Source organism: Crinia signifera, chromosome 6, assembly GCF_055691185.1.
Source record: "Crinia signifera chromosome 6, ASM5569118v1, whole genome shotgun sequence".
Taxonomy (NCBI): Eukaryota; Metazoa; Chordata; class Amphibia; order Anura; family Myobatrachidae; genus Crinia; species Crinia signifera.
The window spans coordinates 16,086,557-16,112,465 of NC_139222.1; the positions used below are offsets into that span (position 1 = coordinate 16,086,557).

General features: G+C 47.0%; 2 protein-coding genes across 4 annotated transcripts in view; one reads left to right on the forward strand and one right to left on the reverse strand.

Moving 5' to 3' along the window:
* The window catches only part of LOC146009529 (uncharacterized), a 208,487-nt gene that overhangs the window by 107,810 nt on the left and 74,768 nt on the right, over positions 1–25,909 (reverse strand). The gene's annotated exons all lie outside the window — the stretch shown is intronic.
* LOC146010072 (uncharacterized) overlaps positions 1–25,909 on the forward strand; it is a 50,235-nt gene that overhangs the window by 17,329 nt on the left and 6,997 nt on the right. For 2 of the 3 annotated variants that reach the window (XM_083150951.1, XM_083150950.1), the window contains exons 3-4: positions 9,104–9,295; positions 12,850–13,291. In XM_083150951.1, coding sequence (XP_083007077.1) covers positions 9,104–9,295; positions 12,850–13,291 — 634 coding nt within the window. The remainder of the gene's footprint in view (positions 1–9,103; positions 9,296–12,849; positions 13,292–25,909) is intronic. The other variant, XM_083150952.1, reaches the window with a different exon arrangement.

Consider the following 25,909-nt stretch of genomic DNA (forward strand, 5'->3'; position numbering starts at 1 on the left):
GACATGACTGGGGAGGTGAGGGGATCTGGGAGTGTCACTGTGACGTCACTTATATCTATAGTAATAATACAGGGACGTGACTGGGAGGTGAGGGGATCTGGGAGTGTCACTGTGACATCACTTATATCTATAGTAATAATACAGGGACATGACTGGAGAGGTGAGGGGATCTGGGAGTGTCACTGAGACATCACTTATATCTATAGTAATAATACAGGGACATGACTGGGGAGGTGAGGGGATCTGGGAGTGTCACTGTGACGTCACTTATCTATAGTAATAATACAGGGACGTGACTGGGGAGGTGAGGGGACCTGGGAGTGTCTCACTGTGACATCACTTATATCTATAGTAATAATACAGGGACGTGACTGGGGAGGTGAGGAGATCTGGGAGCGTCACTGTGACATCACTTATATCTATAGTAATATTACAGGGACGTGACTGGGGAGGTGAGGGGATCTGGGAGTGTCACTGTGACGTCACTTAAATCTATAGTAATAATACAGGGACGTGACTGGGGTGGTGAGGGGATCTGGGAGTGTCACTTATATCTATAGTAATAATACAGGGATGTGACTGGGGAGGTGAGGGGATCTGGGAGTGTCACTGTGACATCACTTATATCTATAGTAATAAACCAGGGATGTGACTGGGGAGGTGAGGGGATCTGGGAGTGTCACTGTGACATCACTTATATCTATACTAATAATACAGGGACATGGCTGGGGAGGTGAGGGGATCTGGGAGCGTCACTGTGACATCACTTATATCTATAGTAATAATACAGGGCAGTGACTGGGGAGGTGAGGGGATCTGGGAGTGTCACTGTGATATTACTTATATCTATAGTAATAATACAGAGACGTGACTGGGAGGTGAGGGACCTGGGAGTGTCACTGTGACGTCACTTATATCCATAGTAATAATACAGGGACGTGACTGGGGAGGTGAGGGGGTCTGGGAGAGTCACTGTGACATCACTTATATCTATAGTAATAATACAGGGATGTGACTGGGGAGGTGAGGGGATCTGGGAGCGTCACTGTGACGTCACTTATATCTATAGTAATAATACAGGGATGTGACTGGGGAGGTGAGGAGGTCTGGGAGCGTCACTGTGACATTACTTATATCTATAGTAATAATACAGGGATGTGACTGGGGAGGTGAGGGGATCTGGGAGTGTCACTGTGACATCACTTATATCTATAGTAATAATGCAGGGACGTGACTGGGGAGGTGAGGGGATCTGGGAGTGTCACTGTGACATTACTTATATCTATAGTAATAATACAGAGACGTGACTGGGAGGTGAGTGGATCTGGGAGTGTCACTGTGACGTCACTTATATCTATAGTAATAATACAGAGACGTGACTGGGGAGGGGATCTGGGAGCATCACTGTGACATCACTTACATCTATAGCAATAATACAGGGACGTGACTGGGGAGGTGATGGGATCTGGGAGTGTCACTGTGACATCACTTATATCTATAGTAATAATACAGGGATGTGACTGGGGAGGTGAGGTGATCTGGGAGTGTCCCTGTGACATCACTTATATCTATAGTAATAATACAGGGACGTGACTGGGGAGGTGAGGGGATCTGGGAGCGTCACTGTGACATCACTTATATCTATAGTAATAATACAGGGACGTGACTGGGGAGGTGAGGGGATCTGGGAGTGTCACTGTGACATCACTTATATCTATAGTAATATTACAGGGACGTGACTGGGGAGGTGAGGGGATCTGGGAGCGTCACAGTGACATCACTTATATCTATAGTAATAATACAGGGACGTGACTGGGGAGGTGAGGAGGTCTGGGAGTGTCACTGTGACATTACTTATATCTATAGTAATAATACAGGGATGTGACTGGGGAGGTGAGGGGATCTGGGAGCGTCACTGTGACATCACTTATATCTATAGTAATAATACAGGGACGTGACTGGGGAGGTGAGGGGATCTGGGAGCGTCACTGTGACATCACTTATATCTGTAGTAATAATACAGGGACGTGACTGGGGAGGTGAGGGGATCTGGGAGTGTCACTGTGACATCACTTATATCTATAGTAATAATGCAGGGACGTGACTGGGGAGGTGAGGGGATCTGGGAGTGTCACTGTGACATTACTTATATCTATAGTAATAATACAGAGACGTGACTGGGAGATGAGGGGATCTGGGAGTGTCACTGTGACGTCACTTATATCTATAGTAATAATACAGGGATGTGACTGGGGAGGGGATCTGGGAGCGTCACTGTGACATCACTTATATCTATAGTAATAATACAGGGAGGTGACTGGGGAGGTGAGGGGATCTGGGAGTGTCACTGTGACATCACTTATATCTATAGTAATAATACAGGGACGTGACTGGGGAGGTGAGGGGATCTGGGAGTGTCACTGTGACGTCACTTATATCTATAGTAATAATACAGGGACGTGACTGGGGTGGTGAGGGGATCTGTGAGTGTCACTGTGACATCACTTATATCTATAGTAATAATACAGGGACGTGACTGGGGAGGTGAGGAGATCTGGGAGTGTCACTGTGACGTCACTTAAATCTATAGTAATAATTCAGGGACGTGACTGGGGTGGTGAGGGGATATGGGAGCATCACTGTGACATCACTTATATCTATAGTAATAATACAGGGAGGTGAGGGGATCTGGGAGTGTCACTGTGACATCACTTATATCTATAGTAATAAACCAGGGATGTGACTGGGGAGGTGAGGGGATCTGGGAGTGTCACTGTGACATTACTTATATCTATAGTAATAATACAGAGACGTGACTGGGAAATGAGGGGATCTGGGAGTGTCACTGTGACGTCACTTATATCTATAGTAATAATACAGAGACGTGACTGGGGAGGGGATCTGGGAGCGTCACTGTGACATCACTTATATCTATAGTAATAATACAGGGAGGTGACTGGGGAGGTGAGGGGATCTGGGAGTGTCACTGTGACATCACTTATATCTATAGTAATAATACAGGGACGTGACTGGGGAGGTGAGGGGATCTGGGAGTGTCACTGTGACGTCACTTATATCTATAGTAATAATACAGGGATGTGACTGGGGAGGTGAGGGGATCTGGGAGCGTCACTGTGACGTCACTTATATCTATAGTAATAATACAGGGACATGACTGGGGAGGTGAGGGGATCTGGGAGTGTCACTGTGACGTCACTTATATCTATAGTAATAATACAGGGACGTGACTGGGAGGTGAGGGGATCTGGGAGTGTCACTGTGACATCACTTATATCTATAGTAATAATACAGGGACATGACTGGAGAGGTGAGGGGATCTGGGAGTGTCACTGAGACATCACTTATATCTATAGTAATAATACAGGGACATGACTGGGGAGGTGAGGGGATCTGGGAGTGTCACTGTGACGTCACTTATCTATAGTAATAATACAGGGACGTGACTGGGGAGGTGAGGGGACCTGGGAGTGTCTCACTGTGACATCACTTATATCTATAGTAATAATACAGGGACGTGACTGGGGAGGTGAGGAGATCTGGGAGCGTCACTGTGACATCACTTATATCTATAGTAATATTACAGGGACGTGACTGGGGAGGTGAGGGGATCTGGGAGTGTCACTGTGACGTCACTTAAATCTATAGTAATAATACAGGGACGTGACTGGGGTGGTGAGGGGATCTGGGAGTGTCACTGTGACATCACTTATATCTATACTAATAATACAGGGACATGGCTGGGGAGGTGAGGGGATCTGGGAGCGTCACTGTGACATCACTTATATCTATAGTAATAATACAGGGCAGTGACTGGGGAGGTGAGGGGATCTGGGAGTGTCACTGTGATATTACTTATATCTATAGTAATAATACAGAGACGTGACTGGGAGGTGAGGGACCTGGGAGTGTCACTGTGACGTCACTTATATCTATAGTAATAATACAGGGACGTGACTGGGGAGGTGAGGGGGTCTGGGAGTGTCACTGTGACATCACTTATATCTATAGTAATAATACAGGGATGTGACTGGGGAGGTGAGGGGATCTGGGAGCATCACTGTGACGTCACTTATATCTATAGTAATAATACAGGGATGTGACTGGGGAGGTGAGGAGGTCTGGGAGCGTCACTGTGACATTACTTATATCTATAGTAATAATACAGGGATGTGACTGGGGAGGTGAGGGGATCTGGGAGTGTCACTGTGACATCACTTATATCTATAGTAATAATGCAGGGACGTGACTGGGGAGGTGAGGGGATCTGGGAGTGTCACTGTGACATCACTTATATCTATAGTAATAATACAGAGACGTGACTGGGAGGTGAGTGGATCTGGGAGTGTCACTGTGACGTCACTTATATCTATAGTAATAATACAGAGACGTGACTGGGGAGGGGATCTGGGAGCATCACTGTGACATCACTTACATCTATAGTAATAATACAGGGACGTGACTGGGGAGGTGATGGGATCTGGGAGTGTCACTGTGACATCACTTATATCTATAGTAATAATACAGGGATGTGACTGGGGAGGTGAGGTGATCTGGGAGTGTCCCTGTGACATCACTTATATCTATAGTAATAATACAGGGACGTGACTGGGGAGGTGAGGGGATCTGGGAGCGTCACTGTGACATCACTTATATCTATAGTAATAATACAGGGACGTGACTGGGGAGGTGAGGGGATCTGGGAGTGTCACTGTGACATCACTTATATCTATAGTAATATTACAGGGACGTGACTGGGGAGGTGAGGGGATCTGGGAGCGTCACAGTGACATCACTTATATCTATTGTAATAATACAGGGACGTGACTGGGGAGGTGAGTAGGTCTGGGAGTGTCACTGTGACATTACTTATATCTATAGTAATAATACAGGGATGTGACTGGGGAGGTGAGGGGATCTGGGAGCGTCACTGTGACATCACTTATATCTATAGTAATAATACAGGGACGTGACTGGGGAGGTGAGGGGATCTGGGAGCGTCACTGTGACATCACTTATATCTGTAGTAATAATACAGGGACGTGACTGGGGAGGTGAGGGGATCTGGGAGCGTCACAGTGACATCACATATCTATAGTAATAATACAGGGACGTGACTGGGGAGGTGAGGGGATCTGGGAGCGTCACTGTGACATCACTTATATCTATAGTAATAATACAGGGACGTGACTGAGGAGGTGAGGGGATCTGGGAGTGTCACTGTGACATCACTTATAGCTATAGTAATAATACAGGGACGTGACTGGGGAGGTGAGGTGATCTAGGAGTGTCACTGTGACGTCACTTATATCTATAATAATAATACAGGGACGTGACTGGGGAGGTGAGGGGATCTGGGAGTGTCACTGTGACGTCACTTATATCTATAGTAATAATGCAGGGACGTGACTGGGGAGGTGAGGGGATCTGGGAGTGTCACTGAGACATCACTTATATCTATAGTAATAATACAGGGACATGACTGGGGAGGTGAGGGGACCTGGGAGTGTCTCACTGTGACATCACTTATATCTATAGTAATAATACAGGGACGTGACTGGGGAGGTGAGGGGATCTGCGAGTGTCACTGTGACGTCACTTATATCTATAGTAATAATACAGGGACGTGACGGGAGGTGAGGGGATCTGGGAGTGTCACTGTGATGTCACTTATATCTATAGTAATAATACAGGGACGTGACTGGGGAGGTGAGGGGGTCTGGGAGTGTCACTGTGACATCACTTATATCTATAGTAATAATACAGGGATGTGACTGGGGAGGTGAGGGGATCTGGGAGCGTCACTGTGACGTCACTTATATCTATAGTAATAATACAGGGATGTGACTGGGGAGGTGAGGAGGTCTGGGAACGTCACTGTGACATCACTTATATCTATAGTAATAATACAGGGATGTGACTGGGGAGGTGAGGGGATCTGGGAGTGTCACTGTGACATCACTTATATCTATAGTAATAATGCAGGGACGTGACTGGGGAGGTGAGGGGATCTGGGAGTGTCACTGTGACATTACTTATATCTATAGTAATAATACAGAGACGTGACTGGGAGGTGAGTGGATCTGGGAGTGTCACTGTGACGTCACTTATATCTATAGTAATAATACAGAGACGTGACTGGGGAGGGGATCTGGGAGCGTCACTGTGACATCACTTACATCTATAGTAATAATACAGGGACGTGACTGGGGAGGTGATGGGATCTGGGAGTGTCACTGTGACATCACTTATATCTATAGTAATAATACAGGGATGTGACTGGGGAGGTGAGGTGATCTGGGAGTGTCCCTGTGACATCACTTATATCTATAGTAATAATACAGGGACGTGACTGGGGAGGTGAGGGGATCTGGGAGCGTCATTGTGACATCACTTATATCTATAGTAATAATACAGGGACGTGACTGGGGAGGTGAGGGGATCTGGGAGTGTCACTGTGACATCACTTATATCTATAGTAATATTACAGGGATGTGACTGGGGAGGTGAGGGGATCTGGGAGCGTCACTGTGACATCACTTATATCTATAGAAATAATACAGGGACGTGACTGGGGAGGTGAGGGGATCTGGGAGCGTCACTGTGACATCACTTATATCTGTAGTAATAATACAGGGACGTGACTGGGGAGGTGAGGGGATCTAGGAGCGTCACAGTGACATCACATATCTATAGTAATAATACAGGGACGTGACTGGGGAGGTGAGGGGATCTGGGAGCGTCACTGTGACATCACTTATATCTATAGTAATAATACAGGGACGTGACTGGGGAGGTGAGGGGATCTGGGAGTGTCACTGTGACATCACTTATATCTATAGTAATAATACAGGGACGTGACTGGGGAGGTGAGGGGATCTAGGAGTGTCACTGTGACGTCACTTATATCTATAGTAATAATGCAGGGACGTGACTGGGGAGGTGAGGGGATCTGGGAGTGTCACTGAGACGTCACTTATATCTATAGTAATAATGCAGGGACGTGACTGGGGAGGTGAGGGGATCTGGGAGTGTCACTGAGACATCACTTATATCTATAGTAATAATACAGGGACATGACTGGGGAGGTGAGGGGACCTGGGAGTGTCTCACTGTGACATCACTTATATCTATAGTAATAATACAGGGACGTGACTGGGGAGGTGAGGGGATCTGCGAGTGTCACTGTGACGTCACTTATATCTATAGTAATAATACAGGGAGGTGAGGGGATCTGGGAGTGTCACTTATATCTATAGTAATAATACAGGGATGTGACATTACTTATATCTATAGTAATAATACAGAGACGTGACTGGGAGGTGAGGGACCTGGGAGTGTCACTGTGACATCACTTATATCTATAGTAATATTATTATTATTTTATTTATAAGGCGCCACAAGTGTTTCGCAGCGCCGTACAAAGGAACAATACAGGGAGACAAAACTTGGTATAACATTGAATAAATAACAAAAATACAGTACAAATAAAGAGCACCACAGTTCAATACACATTACAGCTTAAATGTAAGTAGTGAGAACCCAATCAACATACAACTAGAGGCTTGAGGCCAATGATGGAGATGACTATGAAGATGGTCACTGAGTGTTGGAGTAAAGGAGAGCTGTGAGTGAAATGTGAAGAGAAGTGGGCTTTGACAACAGGAGGGAAGAGGGCCCTACTCGGAGGAGCTTACAATCTAGTAGGAGCTTACAATCTAGTAATAATGCAGGGACGTGACTGGGGAGGTGAGGGGACCTGGGAGTGTCACTGTGACGTCACTTATATCTATAGTAATAATACAGGGAGGTGACTGGGGAGGTGAGGGGATCTGGGAGTGTCACTGTGACATCACTTATATCTATAGTAATAATACAGGGACGTGACTGGGGAGGTGAGGGGATCTGGGAGTGTCACTGAGACATCACTTATATCTATAGTAATAATACAGGGACATGACTGGGGAGGTGAGGGGACCTGGGAGTGTCTCACTGTGACATCACTTATATCTATAGTAATAATACAGGGACGTGACTGGGGAGGTGAGGAGATCTGGGAGTGTCACTGTGACATCACTTATATCTATAGTAATAATACAGGGACGTGACTTGGGAGGTGAGGGGATCTGGGAGCGTCACTGTGAGGTCACTTATATCTATAGTAATAATACAGGGAGGTGACTGGGGAGGTGAGGGGATCTGGGAGTGTCCCTGTGACGTCACTTATATCTATAGTAATAATACAGGGACGTGACTGGGGAGGTGAGGGGATCTGGGAGTTTCACTGTGACATCACTTATATCTATAGTAATAATACAGGGACGTGACTGGGGAGGTGAGGAGATCTGGGAGTGTCACTGTGACGTCACTTATAGCTATAGTAATAATACAGGGACGTGACTGGGGAGGTGAGGGGATCTGGGAGTGTCACAGTGACATCACTTATATCTATAGTAATAATACAGGGACCTGACTGGGGAGGTGAGGGGGTCTGGGAGTGTCACAGTGACATCACTTATATCTATAGAAATAATACAGGGACCTGACTGGGGAGGTGAGGGGGTTTTGGAGTGTCACAGTGACATCACTCTTATCTCTATTACTGACACAGGGACCTGACTGGGGAGATGAGGGGATCTGGGAGTGTCACAGTAACATCACTCTTATCTCTATTACTGACACAGGGACCTGACTGGGGAGGTGAGGGGATCTGGGAGCGTCACTGTGACATCACTCTTATCTCTATTACTGATACAGGGACCTGACTGGGGAGGTGAGGGGGTCTGGGAGCATCACAGTGACATCACTCTTATCTCTATTACTGACACAGGGACCTGACCTGGGAAGGTGAGGGGGTCTGGGAGCGTCACAGTGACATCGCTCTTATCTCTATTACTAACAGGGACCTGCCTGGGAGGTGTGGGGATCTGGGAGTATCACTGTGACATCACATATATCTATAGTAATAATAAAGGGGCGTGACTAGGGAGGTGAGGGTCATTGTGACATCGCTTATATCTATATTAATAGTATAAGGAGGGGATCTGGTGGTGTATGCATTGCAAGTATATTTTCCAACACACAGGATTACACAGTAGTGAAGAAGACATCCAGAGAGCATGAGATACCCAGTTGCTGTCACCTTGGGTTAGATGGACTGAGCAGGACCCAGAGCCCCATCCCGGTGCCTCCACCTCACTCACTGATACATGGGAGAGAAAATGACAACAAGATCCTGGAACTCACCAACAAGATCATCCAGCTGCTGACCGGAGAGGTGACTGCTGGGAATGGGGCGTTATACAATAACACCGGGGATGTGACCGGAGAGGTGACTGCTGGGAATGGGACGTTATACAGTAACACCGGGGGGTGTGACCGGAGAGGTGACTGCTGGGAATAGGGCGTTATACAGTAACACCGGGGGATGTGACCAGAGAGGTGACTGCAGGGAATGGGACACTATACAGTAACACAGGGGATGTGACCGGAGAGGTGACTGCTGGGAATGGGACATTATACAGTAACACAGGGGATGTGACAGGAGAGGTGACTGCTGGGAATGGAACGTTATACAGTAACACCGGGGGATGTGACAGGAGAGGTGACTGCTGGGAATGGGGAATTATACAGTAACACCGGGGGATGTGACCGGAGAGGTGACTGCTGGGAATGGGACATTATACAGTAACACCGGGGGATGTGACCGGAGAGGTGACTGCTGGGAATGGAACGTTATACAGTAACACCGGGGGATGTGACCGGAGAGGTGACTGCTGGGAATGGGATATTATACAGTAACACCGGGGGATGTGACCGGAGAGGTGACTGCTGGGAATGGGACTTTATACAGTAACACCAGGGGATGTGACCAGAGAGGTGACTGCAGGGAATGGGACATTATACAGTAACACCGGGGGGGATGTGACCGGACAGGTGACTGCTGGGAATGGGACATTATACTGTAACACCGGGGAATGTGATCGGAGAGGTGACTGCTGGGAATGGGACGTTATACATTTACACCGAGGGATGTGACCGGAGAGGTGACTGCTGGGAATGGGACGTTATACAGTAACACCGAGGGATGTGACTGGAGAGGTGACTGCTGGGAATGGGACGTTATTCAGTAACACCGGGGGATGTGACCGGAGAGGTGACTGTGGGGAATGGGACATTATATAGTAACACCGGGGATGTGACCCGACAGGTGACTGCTGGGAATGGGACATCATACAGTAACACCGGGGGATGTGACCGGAGAGGTGACTGCTGGGAAAGGAGCATTATACAGTAAAACCGGGGGATGTGATGGGAGAGGTGACTGCTGGGAATGGGACATTATACAATAACAGCGGGGGATGTGACCGGAGAGGTGACTGCTGGGAATGGGACATTATACAGTAACACCAGGGGATGTGACCGGAGAGGTGACTGCTGGGAATGGAGTGGAGCATTATACAGTAACACCGGGGGATGTGATGAGAGAGGTGACTGCTGGGAATGGGACGTTATACAGTAACACCAGGGATGTGACCGGAGAGGTGACTGCTGGGAATGGGACATTATACAATAACAGCGGGGGATGTGACCGGAGAGGTGACTGCTGGGAATGGGACATTATACAGTAACACCGGGGGATGTGACCGGAGAGGTGACTGCTGGGAATGGGATATTATACAGTAACATCGGGGGATGTGACCGGAGAGGTGACTGCTGGGAATGGGACGTTATACAGTAACACCGGGGGATGTGACCAGAGAGGTGACTGCAGGGAATGGGGCGTTATACAGTTACACCGGGGGGGATGTGACTGGACAGGTGACTGCTGGGAATGGGACATTATACAGTAACACCGGGGGGGATGTGACTGGACAGGTGACTGCTGGGAATGGGACATTATACTGTAACACTGGGGATGTGACCGCACAGGTGACTGCTGGGAATGGGACGTTATACATTTACACCGAGGGATGTGACCGCACAGGTGACTGCTGGGAATGGGACGTTATACAGTAACACCGAGGGATGTGACCGGAGAGGTGACTGCTGGGAATGGGACATTATACTGTAACACCGGGGAATGTGATCGGAGAGGTGACTGCTGGGAATGGGACGTTATACATTTACACCGAGGGATGTGACCGGAGAGGTGACTGCTGGGAATGGGACGTTATACAGTAACACCGAGGGATGTGACTGGAGAGGTGACTGCTGGGAATGGGACGTTATTCAGTAACACCGGGGGATGTGACCGGAGAGGTGACTGTGGGGAATGGGACATTATATAGTAACACCGGGGATGTGACCCGACAGGTGACTGCTGGGAATGGGACATCATACAGTAACACCGGGGGATGTGACCGGAGAGGTGACTGCTGGGAAAGGAGCATTATACAGTAAAACCGGGGGATGTGATGGGAGAGGTGACTGCTGGGAATGGGACATTATACAATAACAGCGGGGGATGTGACCGGAGAGGTGACTGCTGGGAATGGGACATTATACAGTAACACCAGGGGATGTGACCGGAGAGGTGACTGCTGGGAATGGAGTGGAGCATTATACAGTAACACCGGGGGATGTGATGAGAGAGGTGACTGCTGGGAATGGGACGTTATACAGTAACACCAGGGATGTGACCGGAGAGGTGACTGCTGGGAATGGGACATTATACAATAACAGCGGGGGATGTGACCGGAGAGGTGACTGCTGGGAATGGGACATTATACAGTAACACCGGGGGATGTGACCGGAGAGGTGACTGCTGGGAATGGGATATTATACAGTAACATCGGGGGATGTGACCGGAGAGGTGACTGCTGGGAATGGGACGTTATACAGTAACACCGGGGGATGTGACCAGAGAGGTGACTGCAGGGAATGGGGCGTTATACAGTTACACCGGGGGGGATGTGACTGGACAGGTGACTGCTGGGAATGGGACATTATACAGTAACACCGGGGGGGATGTGACTGGACAGGTGACTGCTGGGAATGGGACATTATACTGTAACACTGGGGATGTGACCGCACAGGTGACTGCTGGGAATGGGACGTTATACATTTACACCGAGGGATGTGACCGCACAGGTGACTGCTGGGAATGGGACGTTATACAGTAACACCGAGGGATGTGACCGGAGAGGTGACTGCTGGGAATGGGACGTTATACAGTAACACCGGGGGATGTGACTGGAGAGGTGGCTGCTGGGAATGGGACGTTATACAGTAACACCGGGGGATGTGACCGGAGAGGTGACTGCTGGGAATGGGGCATTATACAGTAACACCGGGGGATGTGACCGGAGAGGTGACTGTGGGGAATGGGACATTATATAGTAACACCGGGGATGTGACCCGACAGGTGACTGCTGGGAATGGGACATCATACAGTAACACCGGGGGATGTGACTGCTGGGAATGGAGCATTATACAGTAAAACCGGGGGATGTGATGGGAGAGGTGACTGCTGGGAATGGGACATTATACAATAACAGCGGGGGATGTGACCGGAGAGGTGACTGCTGGGAATGGGACATTATAGAGTAACACCGGGGATGTGACCGGAGAGGTGACTGCTGGGAATGGGACATTTCTACAGTAACACTGGGGGATGTGACCAGAGAGGTGACTGCTGGGAATGGGATATTATACAGTAACACCGGGGATGTGACCGGAGAAGTGGATGCTGGGAATGGGATATTATACAGTAACACCGGGGGATGTGACCGGAGAGGAGACTGCTGGGAATGGGACATTATATACCAACGTTCTATTTTAATTAATTTAATCAGACTTTGATATTTTATTGTTTTCTGGGTTATTTAGGGAGATCTGGCTGATCTAAAGGCAGAAAATCTAGGAGACGAGACATATGTGACTGATAGTAAGGTAGAAGATACAGAGGGAGAAGAAGAAGAGACGGATGTGCCTGATATTAGGGAAGAAGATACAGAGGGAGAAGAAGAGACGGATGTGACTGATAATAAGGCAGAAGATACAGAGGGAGAAGAAGAGACGGATGTGACTTATATTAAGGTAGAAGCTACAGAGGGAGAAGAAGAGACGGATGTGACTGATATTAAGGCAGAAGATACAGAGGGAGAAGAAGAGACGGATGTGACTGATATTAAGGTAGAAGATACAGAGGGAGAAGAAGAGACGGATGTGACTGATAATAAGGAAGAAGGTACAGAGGGAGGAGAAGAGACGTATATGAGGGGTGACCAGCAGCGTAAGGAGGAGGAAATCCCTACAGATACCAGCACAGGTGAGTGCAAAAAGGGGTAAAGTTAAGGCTACTAAAATTATTTTAGATCCAAGCCACGCTTGTTATTCTCTATTCTCCCTGTTGCCCTTTGGGAAATGTTCTAGGTGTTTAGGTTGCCATACTAGTCGGCTGCGGAATAGTTTTTCCCATCTGTTATTTTGAGTGTGAGTTTGCAGTGTGTGAATTGTGAGTGCTGCTTTTTCTTCTTTGGAATCTCACTTATATCACTTTTTTAGTGTTGTAGATTCCTATTCTTCTTGTTCTTTATCTACAGTCTTCCTCTACTATATTCTCCTCCGTCAGTGCAGAGTAATGAGGACAATGGGTGAGAAGTAATAGGGTGTAATTATTTTGGGTTAATAAATGGCCATAAGTGCGTGTGTTCTGCAAATCACATATGTAATAGTGAGTGATCTGCGGTAACAATTGTACGTTTTGCCGTGACAAATATATCGCATTTCCAAAACATCGTATTCCGATGTTTTCACATTCAAAACATCAAAGTGAGGGGGTCCTGCCGCATTTAATCCAGCACTGGGCTCTTGTAACGGTCCTGATTCCAGTAATATGGGGAACAAATGGAGTAGGAGTCCCCTGTATTTTGTAACCAGCACCGGGCTCCAACAGCTAGTAGAATGATGTCACAGCGGGGGACACTTTATATAAGTTCCCCTGGTCAGAGCATCACCCCATGTACAAGGTCCCTGTGCGAGTGGGGACCACCTGAATAAAGGGCTCTCCCCAGGCTTCACCTGTCCAGGGCTGAAGCCCGGGGCAGTCCCCGGTCCCCCTGGGCAGTGGGTGCCATGTTTATTTATTGGTGTACAACAATAACAACAACAACACCGGGTTGTGCTGTCGGACTACATAGTAACATAGTAGTAGAGGTTACAAAACAGAATTGCATCCATCAAGTTCATCCTTATACAGGAGCTGTTAGGTGGAATGGACTAGATGTGTTATCCCCATTTTAGTATTACCGTCTGTTCCAACTATGGCTGAATAGTGATTATTTGTACCCCTGGATGTTCTGTTCCAGTAGATGTTTGTCCAACCTTATTTTATATGTGTTCAATGTGTCTGCCATCACCACCTTTCCTGGGAGAGTGTCCATACCTTTACCTGCCCTGACTGTAAATAACCCTTTCCTTCTAAGGGTACGGAATCTCCTCTCCTGTAGTCTGAGTGCATGCCCACGTGTCCTAGTGTCCGACCTCAGAGTAAAGAGGTTGCCTGATAGTTTACAATATTGCCCCCCTGATATATGTGTATATGTAAAGAATGTGGGGCCCAGAATTGCACTCCAATATCCAGGGGAGGTCTAACCAGTGCCCTGTACAGAGGAATAATTACATTGTCTTCTGTTTCCATGCCCCTTCTTATACAGCCTGGTATCCTGTTGGCCTTAGTGGCTGTACCATGACACTGAGCACGGTACCCTAGTTCAATGTCAAATTGGACTCCTAGGTCCATTTCCAATTCTGATTTGCCCAATTCTCCTCCGTTTGTATAAGTCGCACACTGGTTCTGTCCTCTGAGATGCATAACATTACATTTATCTACATTGTACCTCATGTATCATTCCATTCGTCAAGTCCCACTGTAGAATGTTGACATCCTCAACCAATCTAACCACCCTGCACATTTTTGTGTCATTTGCAAGATTTAAGATTCTACTTACTATCCCATCCTCTATATCAGTGGTTCCCAACCTGTGGTATGCGTACACCTGGGGGTACACGTCCACCCGCTCGGGGGTATGCGGTGGCCCGGCCTGTAATGGCGGCTGCGGCAGTCAGACGCGCCGCGCCAGCTTCTGAGACTGAGGGGAGGAGAGTGCATTGCACATCTCTCCTACCCCTCACCGTGCTTCCCTGTGACTGGGCCCCCATCAGCCAATCAGAGCTTGCGGGCCGGCAGCAAATCAGGAGCCGGCCCGCGAACTTTGATTGGCGGGCAGCCCAGTCAGTCACAGTGAAGGGAAGGAGAGATGCGCAGTGTGCTGTACTCTCCTTCCCTGAGAGAAGCAGGGGCGACATCTACAGTGACTGCAGGGGGACACTGGACTGTCCTCTCCCCGGCAGCAGCATCAATGGTGAGTGTGCTGCTGCTGGGAAATACTATGGGGGCATTGCTGGCACTGTGGGGGCATACCATATTGCTGGCACTGTGGGGGCATATTTATTCTTGGCACTGTGGGGGGCATTGCTGGCACTGTGGGGGCATACCATATTGCTGGCACTGTGGGGGCATATTTATTGCTGGCACTGGGGGCAAATTTATTGCTGGCACTGTGGGGACATTGCTGGCACTGGGGCACACTTGTTGCTGGCACTGTGGGGCATTGCTGGCACTGTGGGGCATACTTGTTGCTGGCACTATAGGGGCATTGATGGCACTGTGGGCGCATACCCAGTACCATGGGGTCATACCTGGCACCGTGGTGGCATTCCTGTTTCTGGCACTGTGGGGGCATACCTGGCACCATTGGAGCATATGTGTATCTGGGACTTTTGGGGGCATATGTGTATCTGGCACTATTGGAAAGCTAACGTGATCCATTGGAATGTCTGTTGCTTCAGTAATAAAGATTTGACAGTGTTCTGTTATTTTATATGCTGTCCGCAGAATGGGCTGAGCTTATATTGTGGTCAAGTGGTTGCACTTTTTTTTTTTCTCGTCATTGCCAGTATGACTTGCCTCTGTTAAGCCACACCCTTCAAATGAGGCCAGGGGGGTGCTCATGAATGAAAATCCTAAACAAGGGGTACGGGAGACAAAAAAGGTTGGAACCAATGCTCTATATCATTAATGAATGTTAAATAGAAGAGGCCCTAACACCGAACCCTGTGGTACTTCACTTAGTACTGGTATCCAACTTGAAAATGCACCGTTTACCACCACCCTCTGCTCTCCAGCTTTGTATGTGCCTCAGTGTCGAATGCCTTTGCAAAATCCAGGAATACCTCATCTACAGCATTGCCAATGTCTAGGTTACATAGTTACATAGTTACATAGTAGGTAAGGCTGAAAAAAGACTTGCGTCCATCTAGTTCAACCTGGTATAGATATCCATTGCTGATTTGGTAGGTTCTGGTATTTTACAGACAAATTATATTTCTTATTTGTACCCATGGATGTTTTTCTCCAGTAAATGTTTGTCCAACTTTGCCTTGAACGCATTTAATGAGCCAGCCATTACCACCTCTCTGGGAAGAGAGTTCCAGAGTTTGACTGTTCTGACCGTAAAGAAATTCTTTCTACTAGCTGAATGAAATCTTTTTTTCTTCTAATCTATACTCATGCCCTCGCGTCCTAGATTCCTTTCTAGTAGAAAATAGGGTGTGTGACAGTTCCTTATATTGGCCCTTGATATACTTGTACATGTTGAGCATGTCCCCCCTTAAACGTCTCTTTTCTAATGTAAATAGTCCCAAATTGCTTAATCTCTCCCCGTAGCTTAAATTCTCCATTCCCCTAATAAGCTTTGTTGCTCGCCTTTGGACTTTTTCTAATTCTATGATGTCCTTTTTATAGTGTGGGGCCCAGAACTGTACTCCATACTCTAGGTGAGGTCTCACCAATGCTTTATATAGTGGCATAATTACCCTTGAGTCCCTAGTTTCCATTCCCCTCTTAATACATGCCAGAATTTTGTTGGCCTTTTTTGTAGCTACATTACAATGGGCACTACATCCTAGATTGCTGTCTATTTGGACTCCTAGATCCTTTTCAAGTATGGAATTACCCAGTTCCTCTCCGCTAAGGTTGTAACTTGCACACTGGTTGTGTCTCCCAAGGTGCATAACCTTACATTTATCTACATTGAACCTCATCTTCCATTTTTTAGCCCACTCATCTAGAATTGCAAGATCATTTTGAAGCATGGTGACATCTTCTGGTGATTTGATGACTTTGCTAAGTTTTGTATCGTCCGCAAAGATGGATACATTGCTGAGTAACCCTATCCCAATATCGTTAATAAAAATGTTAAACAAAATGGGCCCCAAAACCGAGCCCTGGGGCACTCCACTTAGTACCGGTATCATATCTGATACGGCACCATTCACAACCACTCTTTGTTCTCTATTACATAGCCAATTCCCTACCCATCTGCAGATATTTTCACCCAATCCTAGGTTCTCCATTTTATTAATCAATCTCTTGTGTGGGACAGTATCAAATGCTTTAGCGAAATCTAGGAAAATCACATCTACAGCATTTCCATTATCGAGGTTTTTGCTAACCTCTTCATAGAACCCTAGTAGATTAGTTTGGCATGAACGATTTTTCACGAACCCATGTTGGTTAGTACTGAGTAGACGGTGATTATCTAAATATTCCTGGATACCATCCCTTAAAAATCCTTCAAATAGTTTACCCACAATTGATGTTAAACTAACGGGTCTGTAATTAGCGGGATCTTCCTTTTTTCCTTTTTTGAATATTGGCACTACCTCTGCTATTCTCCAATCTTTTGGTACTATACCTGACGATAGTGACTTGCTAAAAATATAATGTAGGGGGGTAGCTAGTTCATCCCTTAATTCCATTAATACCCTCGGATGAATCCCATCTGGCCCTGGTGACTTATTTGTTTTGAGTTTGCTTAGCCTCAGTATTATTTCCTTCGGCGTGAAATCCACAATGAGATCTGGCTTATTTGTCCCGTTTGTGGTAAATGTTCGTTCCACAGTCTGCTCTCCCTTAGTAAATACTGATGAGAAGAACTCATTTAACAGTTTTGCTTTTCCCTTGTCCTCAGTAACACTTTTTCCACTAGTATCAGTTAGTGGGCCTATGTTTTCCTTAATTAAACGTTTACTATTTATGTATTTAAAAAACTTCTTTGGGTTGGTTTTGCTTTCAGTGGCTATGCACTCTTCATATAATATTTTAGCTGCTTTGATTACCCCTTTACAAGTTTTGTTTGATTCTTTGTATTTTGCGAACGCCTCCTCATTCAAGTTATTTTTATAGAATTTAAAGGCTCTGGTTTTATTGTTGATAGCTGACCTTACTTCTTTGTCCAACCATGGTGGCTTTTTTTTGTTGAATTTACCTTTAATTACTTTAGGAATGTATTCAATAGTTAGTGAATCAAGCACCTTTTTTAGAGTATCCCACATTTCCTCTGCATTTTTTCCCTCCATAACCGTTTCCCACCCAATTCCTGTAAGGGCTTCCCTGAATAATTCAAAGTTCGCTTTTCTGAAGTTTAGTATTTTTGCAGATCCTTTTTGATGTAATTTACTGAAGTTGATTTCCAGTGAAACCATATTGTGATCACTATTCCCTAATTGTTCAATTACTTTTGTGTTTGAAACTAAGTCTGTGTTATTTGTTAATACTAAGTCCAAGAGCGCCTCATCACGAGTTGGAGTTTCTACCGTTTGTGTAATAAACTGGTCTTTAAGTAAGCTTAAGAACCCATTGCTTCTTGCTGATTTACCTGTTTCGTTTTCCCAATCAATGTCGGGTAAATTAAAATCCCCCATAATTAATACCTGACCCTGATTTGATGCTTGTTTGATTTGGTTTAAAAGAAGAGACTCTTCCCTTTCATTTATATTTGGTGGTCTATAGCATACCCCTATTATAAATTTGTTTTTTGGTTTCTTATTATTGTCGGTTATCTCTGCCCACACTGTCTCTGAGTTGTCGTCTTCCAGGTCTGTGCTCATATTTTTCTCACATGATGTTAAGTTATTATTTACATATAGGCACACACCCCCGCCCCTTCTATTTTCCCTGTCTTTCCTGTAGAGTGTATATCCCTCCATGTTTAATGCCCAGTCATGCGACTCATTACACCATGTTTCTGTAATACCAATGATGTCGTAGTCATCCCTACTGATCACCGTTTCAAGCTCCCCGATTTTACTCACTAAGCTTCTTGCATTAGCCAGTAAGCATTTTAATTTATGTTTATTTTTAGATATGGCTCTAATATTGTGATTAGTTTCACCCCAGGACCCATTTGAATTCTTTACTAGCTTCCTCTTTCCCCTCTCCCCTTCAATAGACTCTCTACAGGCCTCCCCACCATGCACACTGCCTGCCCTCTCCATAGTTCCGGGAATTCTTCCTCTGTCATTCCCTCCTTCCCGTATACTAAGATCATCTGTACCTAAGAACTGTAATGGGGTAACGTGACTGTTACAACATAACATTTTATTACATGACATTCCTGATGCACCCTGAGAGTTACCCCCGATTATACCCTTGTTATGTCCCAGGGCTTTGTCTATGTCTCCGTCCCCCCCCCCATCTCCTTCCCCCATATGCTTCCTGATCCCAGTCCGGCTTCTCTCCCTGATGGTCCCATAATGTCTTGCTGCCCCCACCCCCCCGTCGCCTAGTTTAAAATCTCCTCCAACCCTCTAACCATCCTTCCCCCCAGCACCGCAGCCCCCTCCTCGTTCAGGTGCAATCCATCACGGCAAAAAAGATGGCGCCTGACCGAGAAGTCCGCCCAGTGTTCCATGATCCAGGTTCCTGCTAATTTCCTCATAAAATGTACTGGGTTAGTTTGGCATGAATGATTCTTTACACACCCATGTTGATGACTAGTGATTATGTGATTCATTTATAGGTATTCTGGGATACCATCTTTTAAAATTCCCTCAAACCATTTCCCTGTGATTGGCGTTAAGATCACACTTGCTGGGTCATTGCTTTTTCCTTTTTTAAATATCGGTACAACTTCCGCAATTCTCCAGGTCCCGGCAAGCTTCGCCCCCCTCATGTAGGTTCTTGGAGAACCACAACTTTAATATCATACATTAGTGTTCATTCTAGCACCCGCCAACTTTGAAAACCCATGCAGTTCCTCTTCCCTGCCTGGGTTGTCGCTGTCTGCTGTGCTATTTCTAGCACAGGTCTGGTTTGCAGATCAGTGCTGATATACAGACCACACTGTGGTAGAAGCACTGCAGCAGCCAGCGACACCCCAGGCAGGGAAGAGGAACTGCACAGGTTTTCAAAGTTGGCGGGTGCTCGAATGAACATTAATACATCCATACACACATTCATACATACAAATATACACATACTCACCTTGCCAGTCTCCCCCACTGATCAAACCTTTTCTCCAGTTGTGTATACAGGGGATTTAAAAAAAATTTGCCTGACATCCGGACTTGAGGAGCTGCACACACATGCGGGCCTCCCCAATACTGGGTGAAATTCTAGTGGAGACAGCTACATCCAATCAGGGATGAGCTGATTGGTTGAGGGGAGTCCCAGCCCTGATTGGATGAAGCCATCTCCACTGGAATCTCCCTTATTACCGGGAAGGACCCGCATGTGTATTTAAAACTTTTACAATGTCAGTGTTGACATAGACATCAAAAACCGTGAAAAACGCATGCTGACCTTTTCCTGTGTCTCTCATTTCAATGTCATGCCGACCTAGTGCTTATTGACCAATCAGGCCCTTTAGCAAGATGACAAGCTGTTTTTATCATGCTGGAAGTCCAACCCTGGGGGTTTCCAGGGTAGGTGGTCGGTTCCTGGACAGACAATGTATAACAGACCTCCACAAACAATTCCTGTGTGTTAGACATGGTATTTTTTGACTACGCCCTTTAATTTTTTATTCTAACCAATTTGTTACCACCGGTCTGCCTGCCAGATGCCGCCAAGGCTTCTTCCCTTTAGTCCGCCATTTCTTCCCTTCTGCAGACTGCAATGATCACCCCTGTCCCCCTTCTCATCACGGACAAGGTTTCTCTTCAAATTTTTTCTTGGTGTGGAAGCCCAGTGGGTATTCCACAGCATTCTCAACATGAAACAGCGCAACCTGTTCCAGAGATTACCCAAATTCAAAATGGAGCCTCTTTGATCCATTCTTCAGAATTTGGAACCAGGAGACTTCATGGCTTCTTTAGACATTCAGGACGCCTATCTCCACATTCCAATATGTCAATGTCACCAGTATTTCTTTGCTTTATGGTGAGAGACAGGCATTACCAGTTCAAGGCTGTACACAGTGCAGTGAGTCTTCACAAAGGTGATGGCTGCCCAACTACACCTACAAGGAACTTGTGTTCTACCTTATCTGGATGACCCCCTTCTGCTAGTGCAGTCTCCAAAGGATCTGCAAAGTCATCTCTACCTCTTACAGGATCTGCTACAATCCCACAGATGAATAATAAACTGTCAGAAATACAGTATAACCCCATCCACAACAGTGCTTTATTTTTTAACATTGCTTGATACCCCTGCGCAGAGGGTCTACCTACCAGCAGACAAGAGGACAGAGCTCTGGGAGATGATTCCTTCTTTTCTGAAACACAGCAGGGTTTAGATTCATCTGTGCATGTGGGTGTTAGGAAACCTAGTGTCCTGCTTCGAACTGGTCGAATTTTGACAGTTTCACTCCAAACCACTACAGCTGGAGCTGCTCCATCAGTGGAGTCGCTCTCACTTCCACCTCAAGACCCAAATGCTACCTTCATTTGCCTCTCTTCCCTATGGTGGCTCAAACCTTCTCATCCCAGCATGGGTCGCACCTTTGCAATTAACTACTAGATTCTGCTGACCACATTCGCCAGTCTCCGAGGTTGGGGAGAGGTGGAAGATCGTTCCTTTCAGGGTTTATGAGCAAGCCACGACATGTGCCTGCCCATTAACCTCTTGGAATTACAGGCAATCTACTGTGCTCTTCGGCAGATGGAACCAATGCTCCACAACAGGCCAGTGAAGATATAAACAGACAATATGCCAGCTGTGCTTATATAAATTACCAGGGCAGGACCATGAGTTGCACCACCATGGGAGAAGTCACTATGATTCTCAGGTGGGTGGAACAGTTTCTTCCCTCCCTATCGGCAGTGTACATCCCAGTAGTCTTGAACTAATTCCTGAGTCTACAAGATGTCCATTCAGGAGAATGGTTGCTTCACCCAGAGGTATTTTACCTCTTGACAAAATGCTGGGGTCAACCTCTGGTGGACATAATGGCCTCCAGGCAGCTACACATGTACAGCTCTTGGACCCAGGGATCCAGAATTATGCTTTTTGGATGTCCTCTCAGCACCTTGGCCATTCCAAATGGTATACAGCTTTCCTCTCATTGCTATTCTTATACCAGTATTGGGTCGGCTGAAAAATGAGACTGTGACCACCATTCGGGTGGCTCCAGATTGTCTGAGTACGTGGAACTTCTCAGACTGCTGGTTGCCCCTCCAAACCATCTCCCACTTTCGCCGGACCTATAGTCTCATGGACTTTGTCATCACCTGGATCTCCTCAAATTGAATTTGGGGTGGCTGTTGAGTGGTCAATCTCTGCCAGGATTTATCATAGGGTTTGGCAACGGTTCTTCCAATGGGGCGCTTCAAATGCTATGACCCAAAGGTCTATGGACTCTCCAGTGTTCTGGAGTTCCTGCAAAGAGGTTTGGACTTGGGCCTTCATTGTTCCTCCTTGAAGGTCCAGGTCTCAACCGTCTCTATGTTGTTTCAATGACAAGTGGAAGCTTCTTTCACAATTCATACTTTTTTGCAGGGGGTGCTACACCTTCAACTTCTGGTGCAGCCATTGATGCATCCGTGGGATTTGTCACTAGTCCTTCATAAACTTCAGGGAACTCCATTTTGAGCCATTGGATTCCATGTATCACATGGAAGATTTTTTTGGCCATTTCCTCTGCTCGTAGAGTTTCAAACTTAGGGGCCCTCGCTCATCACTCACCCTTTTTAGTGTTCCATGAGGACAGAGCGGTATTACAAACTAGAAAAGATTTCTGCCTATGGATGTGACTGGAACCAGGTAAATTTTTGTACCATTTTTTCTCCATAACTTTGTTCTTCAGTCTCTGATTCTTTGGAGACGTTGGTTGTGGTCAGGGCCCTGCGTATTTATGTGCGTTTGACCACTCCTTTAGCAAACCTGAGTTTTCGTACTTTATGATGTACATAAGAGAGTCTGGCCTGTCGCAAAACAGGCCTTGGCTCACTAGTTGTGTCTCACCATTTGCCAGGCCAATCTGTTGGTGGGGAAACTCATGCCAGTTTCAGTGAAGGCCTTCTCCACTTGGTCTGTTGGTGCTTCGTGGGCACCGCCCACCAGTCTTTCCTGCAGAGCATCCACGTGGGCTTCTGTGCATATGTTCATCAAATTCTATAATTTCTCTTTTAATGGTCCTGGTGACACAGCTCAACATTGGGATGTAGGAGGGTCCGTAGGAGCCAGGCACCTATCCTAAAGCTTTTGGAGGGTAGGCTCCTCCCTTCTGCATCCCAGACTCTTCAGTTCATGTTAGGTGCCCACTGGAGTGGGTGCTATTCTAAAGGGCTGCTGGAGCAGCCGAAGGAGTAGAGTTAGTTAGGGTTTTTATTATTTTATTAACTTTTACACTAGCTAGGTAGGCACAGTGTGAGGATTCTCATAGAGAATCCTCACACTGCTAGCGCAGCAGGAGCTGACAGAAGCGCGTCCTGTCAGCTCGCTGTGCACAGGGGAGACGCTGTCTGGCCTCCCTGTGCAGTGCTTACAGCTTCTATTAAGAAGCTGCCTGGGCTCCGGAGCGCTATGAAACCGGCTTCACGCTAGGTGGGGATCATGGGGGACAGGCGCTCCGTGATGGCGGCGGCCATTTTCTGCGGAGCTTAAACACTGAGCTCCTATATGAGAGGACAGCAGTGTGTTACAGGCATGTTCCAAGTGGTCTCCAGCTGAGGGGGAGACACTGGAACTTGGAGATCCGGTAATGGGAGCGGCTGTCTGGGGGTGGTTGGCGCCAAAAGTCACGGACCCCGCAGCAGCAGGGACTTGGTCTCTTCCCTCAGTCTGTTTTGGCACCATTCGGAACGCTTGCAGCGGAGCTGAGCTGGCTGACAGATCCTGTTTGGATTTCCTGGGCATCGCTTTCCCCACATCTGAAACCATCAGACAGATAAGTGACTGGGTGCATTGGCTCTGTATAAAACGCCTGTACATTGTGCGATGTGACTGTGTTAACTGAATATATTGGTTCTGTATATAATGTATGTACATTTAATGCTGTGACTGTGTTAATTGAGAACATCAGGTCTGAGCAACAGTCTGTGGCTTTGGGGGAGGGAGCCCTTAGTACATTGAGCTCTTGCAGTGTTTGTACACTGAAATTTGTCCCTGAGCAGATGGCCAAGGGGGGCTTGTGTATTGCTTGCGCTGCTGTGAGACCCATGGGAAGTGAACCCCAGAGGGTAGAGCAATCGGAGCCTGTGTGGGCCAGTGCCCTGGGCAGGTCTGTTAATGCCTTAGTGCAATTGCTGGACAGGCAGAGTGATGTGTTGGTAGCTTCCCCGAGACCTAGTTCATCATCTCAGCAGTCCTCTGGCTCCTTGCCTCTGACCCAGGCAGATTCTGGCTTCTTACAGATTATACAGGATACTGCAAAGGGGATCAGCAGGTTTAATGATTTGTTAGACAAATTTGATGGTGACACTATGGGGACCCCTAAAAGGTCTTATTCAGTGCCATTGCTTGTTGCTGAAGAGGAAGGAGAGTACACAGACATACCCTGGGATCAGGGTGATGACTCTGAGGATTCCTCTGCCGCAGGGGTGGAGGATTTGATTACTGCTGTAAAACAGGCTTTGAATTTGTCTGTGGAAGATAAAACTCCTCCAAAAGGTGTTTTTAAACGGCAGCGTAAGGAAGCTGTTACCTTCCCTGCAGATGAAGGTTTACAGGATTTATTGGAAGGGGCTTGGAAAACGCCCGATAAAAGGCTGCTGATGCCTAAGAGATTCTTAAGTCTGTACCCCATGCCTGAGGTTCATGCAGACCTCTGGGAGAAAGTTCCAGTGGTAGATGCTTCTGTGGCACGGTTATCAAAAGCCACGGTGCTACCAGTGCAGGGGGGAGCAGCCTTTAAGGACCCCGTAGACAAGAAGCTGGAGGGTAACCTCAAGGCAATATTTGAAGGAGTGGGCTACACTTTACGCCCTCTTATAGCATCAGCCTGGGTCTCTAAGGCCATGATTGTGTGGGTCAATGACCTGTGTACTATTTTACATGCTGACCCTTGTGTGTTGTTGCTTGCTGAGAAGCTTAAAGCAGCTGCGGAGTATGTGCTTGAGGCTGAGGAGGAAGCTCTCAAAATGGCTTCCAGAGTGTCCACTGTGTCCGTCAATGCCAGGAGAGTGCTTTGGCTTAAAGCCTGGGAGGCGGATAACGAGTCTAAGAAGGCCTTAGAGGCATTAGCTTTTAAAGGAAAGCTGTTGTTTGGTTCAGAACTGGAAGAGATTATTAAGCAGGCCACAGGTGGTAAAAGTACCTTCCTGCCGGCTCCTGCTGCTAAGCAGAATTCAAGGTTTTCTGCCTTTAGGCCGTCCTTTCGGCCCTCCCCTAGAGGGGGTGCGTCCTTTCGAGGACAGTCTTTTAGGGGAAAGTTTCAGTCCTCCAGGGGCAAGGCCCCAAAGTCTAAATTCGGTTCCTTTCATAAGAAACCGAGCACCAAAGGAGAGGACAAGCCCTCCGCATGACTACCTGGGGAATCTCCCGGCGGTGGTCAAGGTGGGGGGGGCGCGTCTGAGATGGTTCAGGGACGCGTGGGCATTGTTGGACCGAGATTCCTGGGTGCTAGACATTATATCCCAGGGTTACAAAATTCCCTTCAAAGGT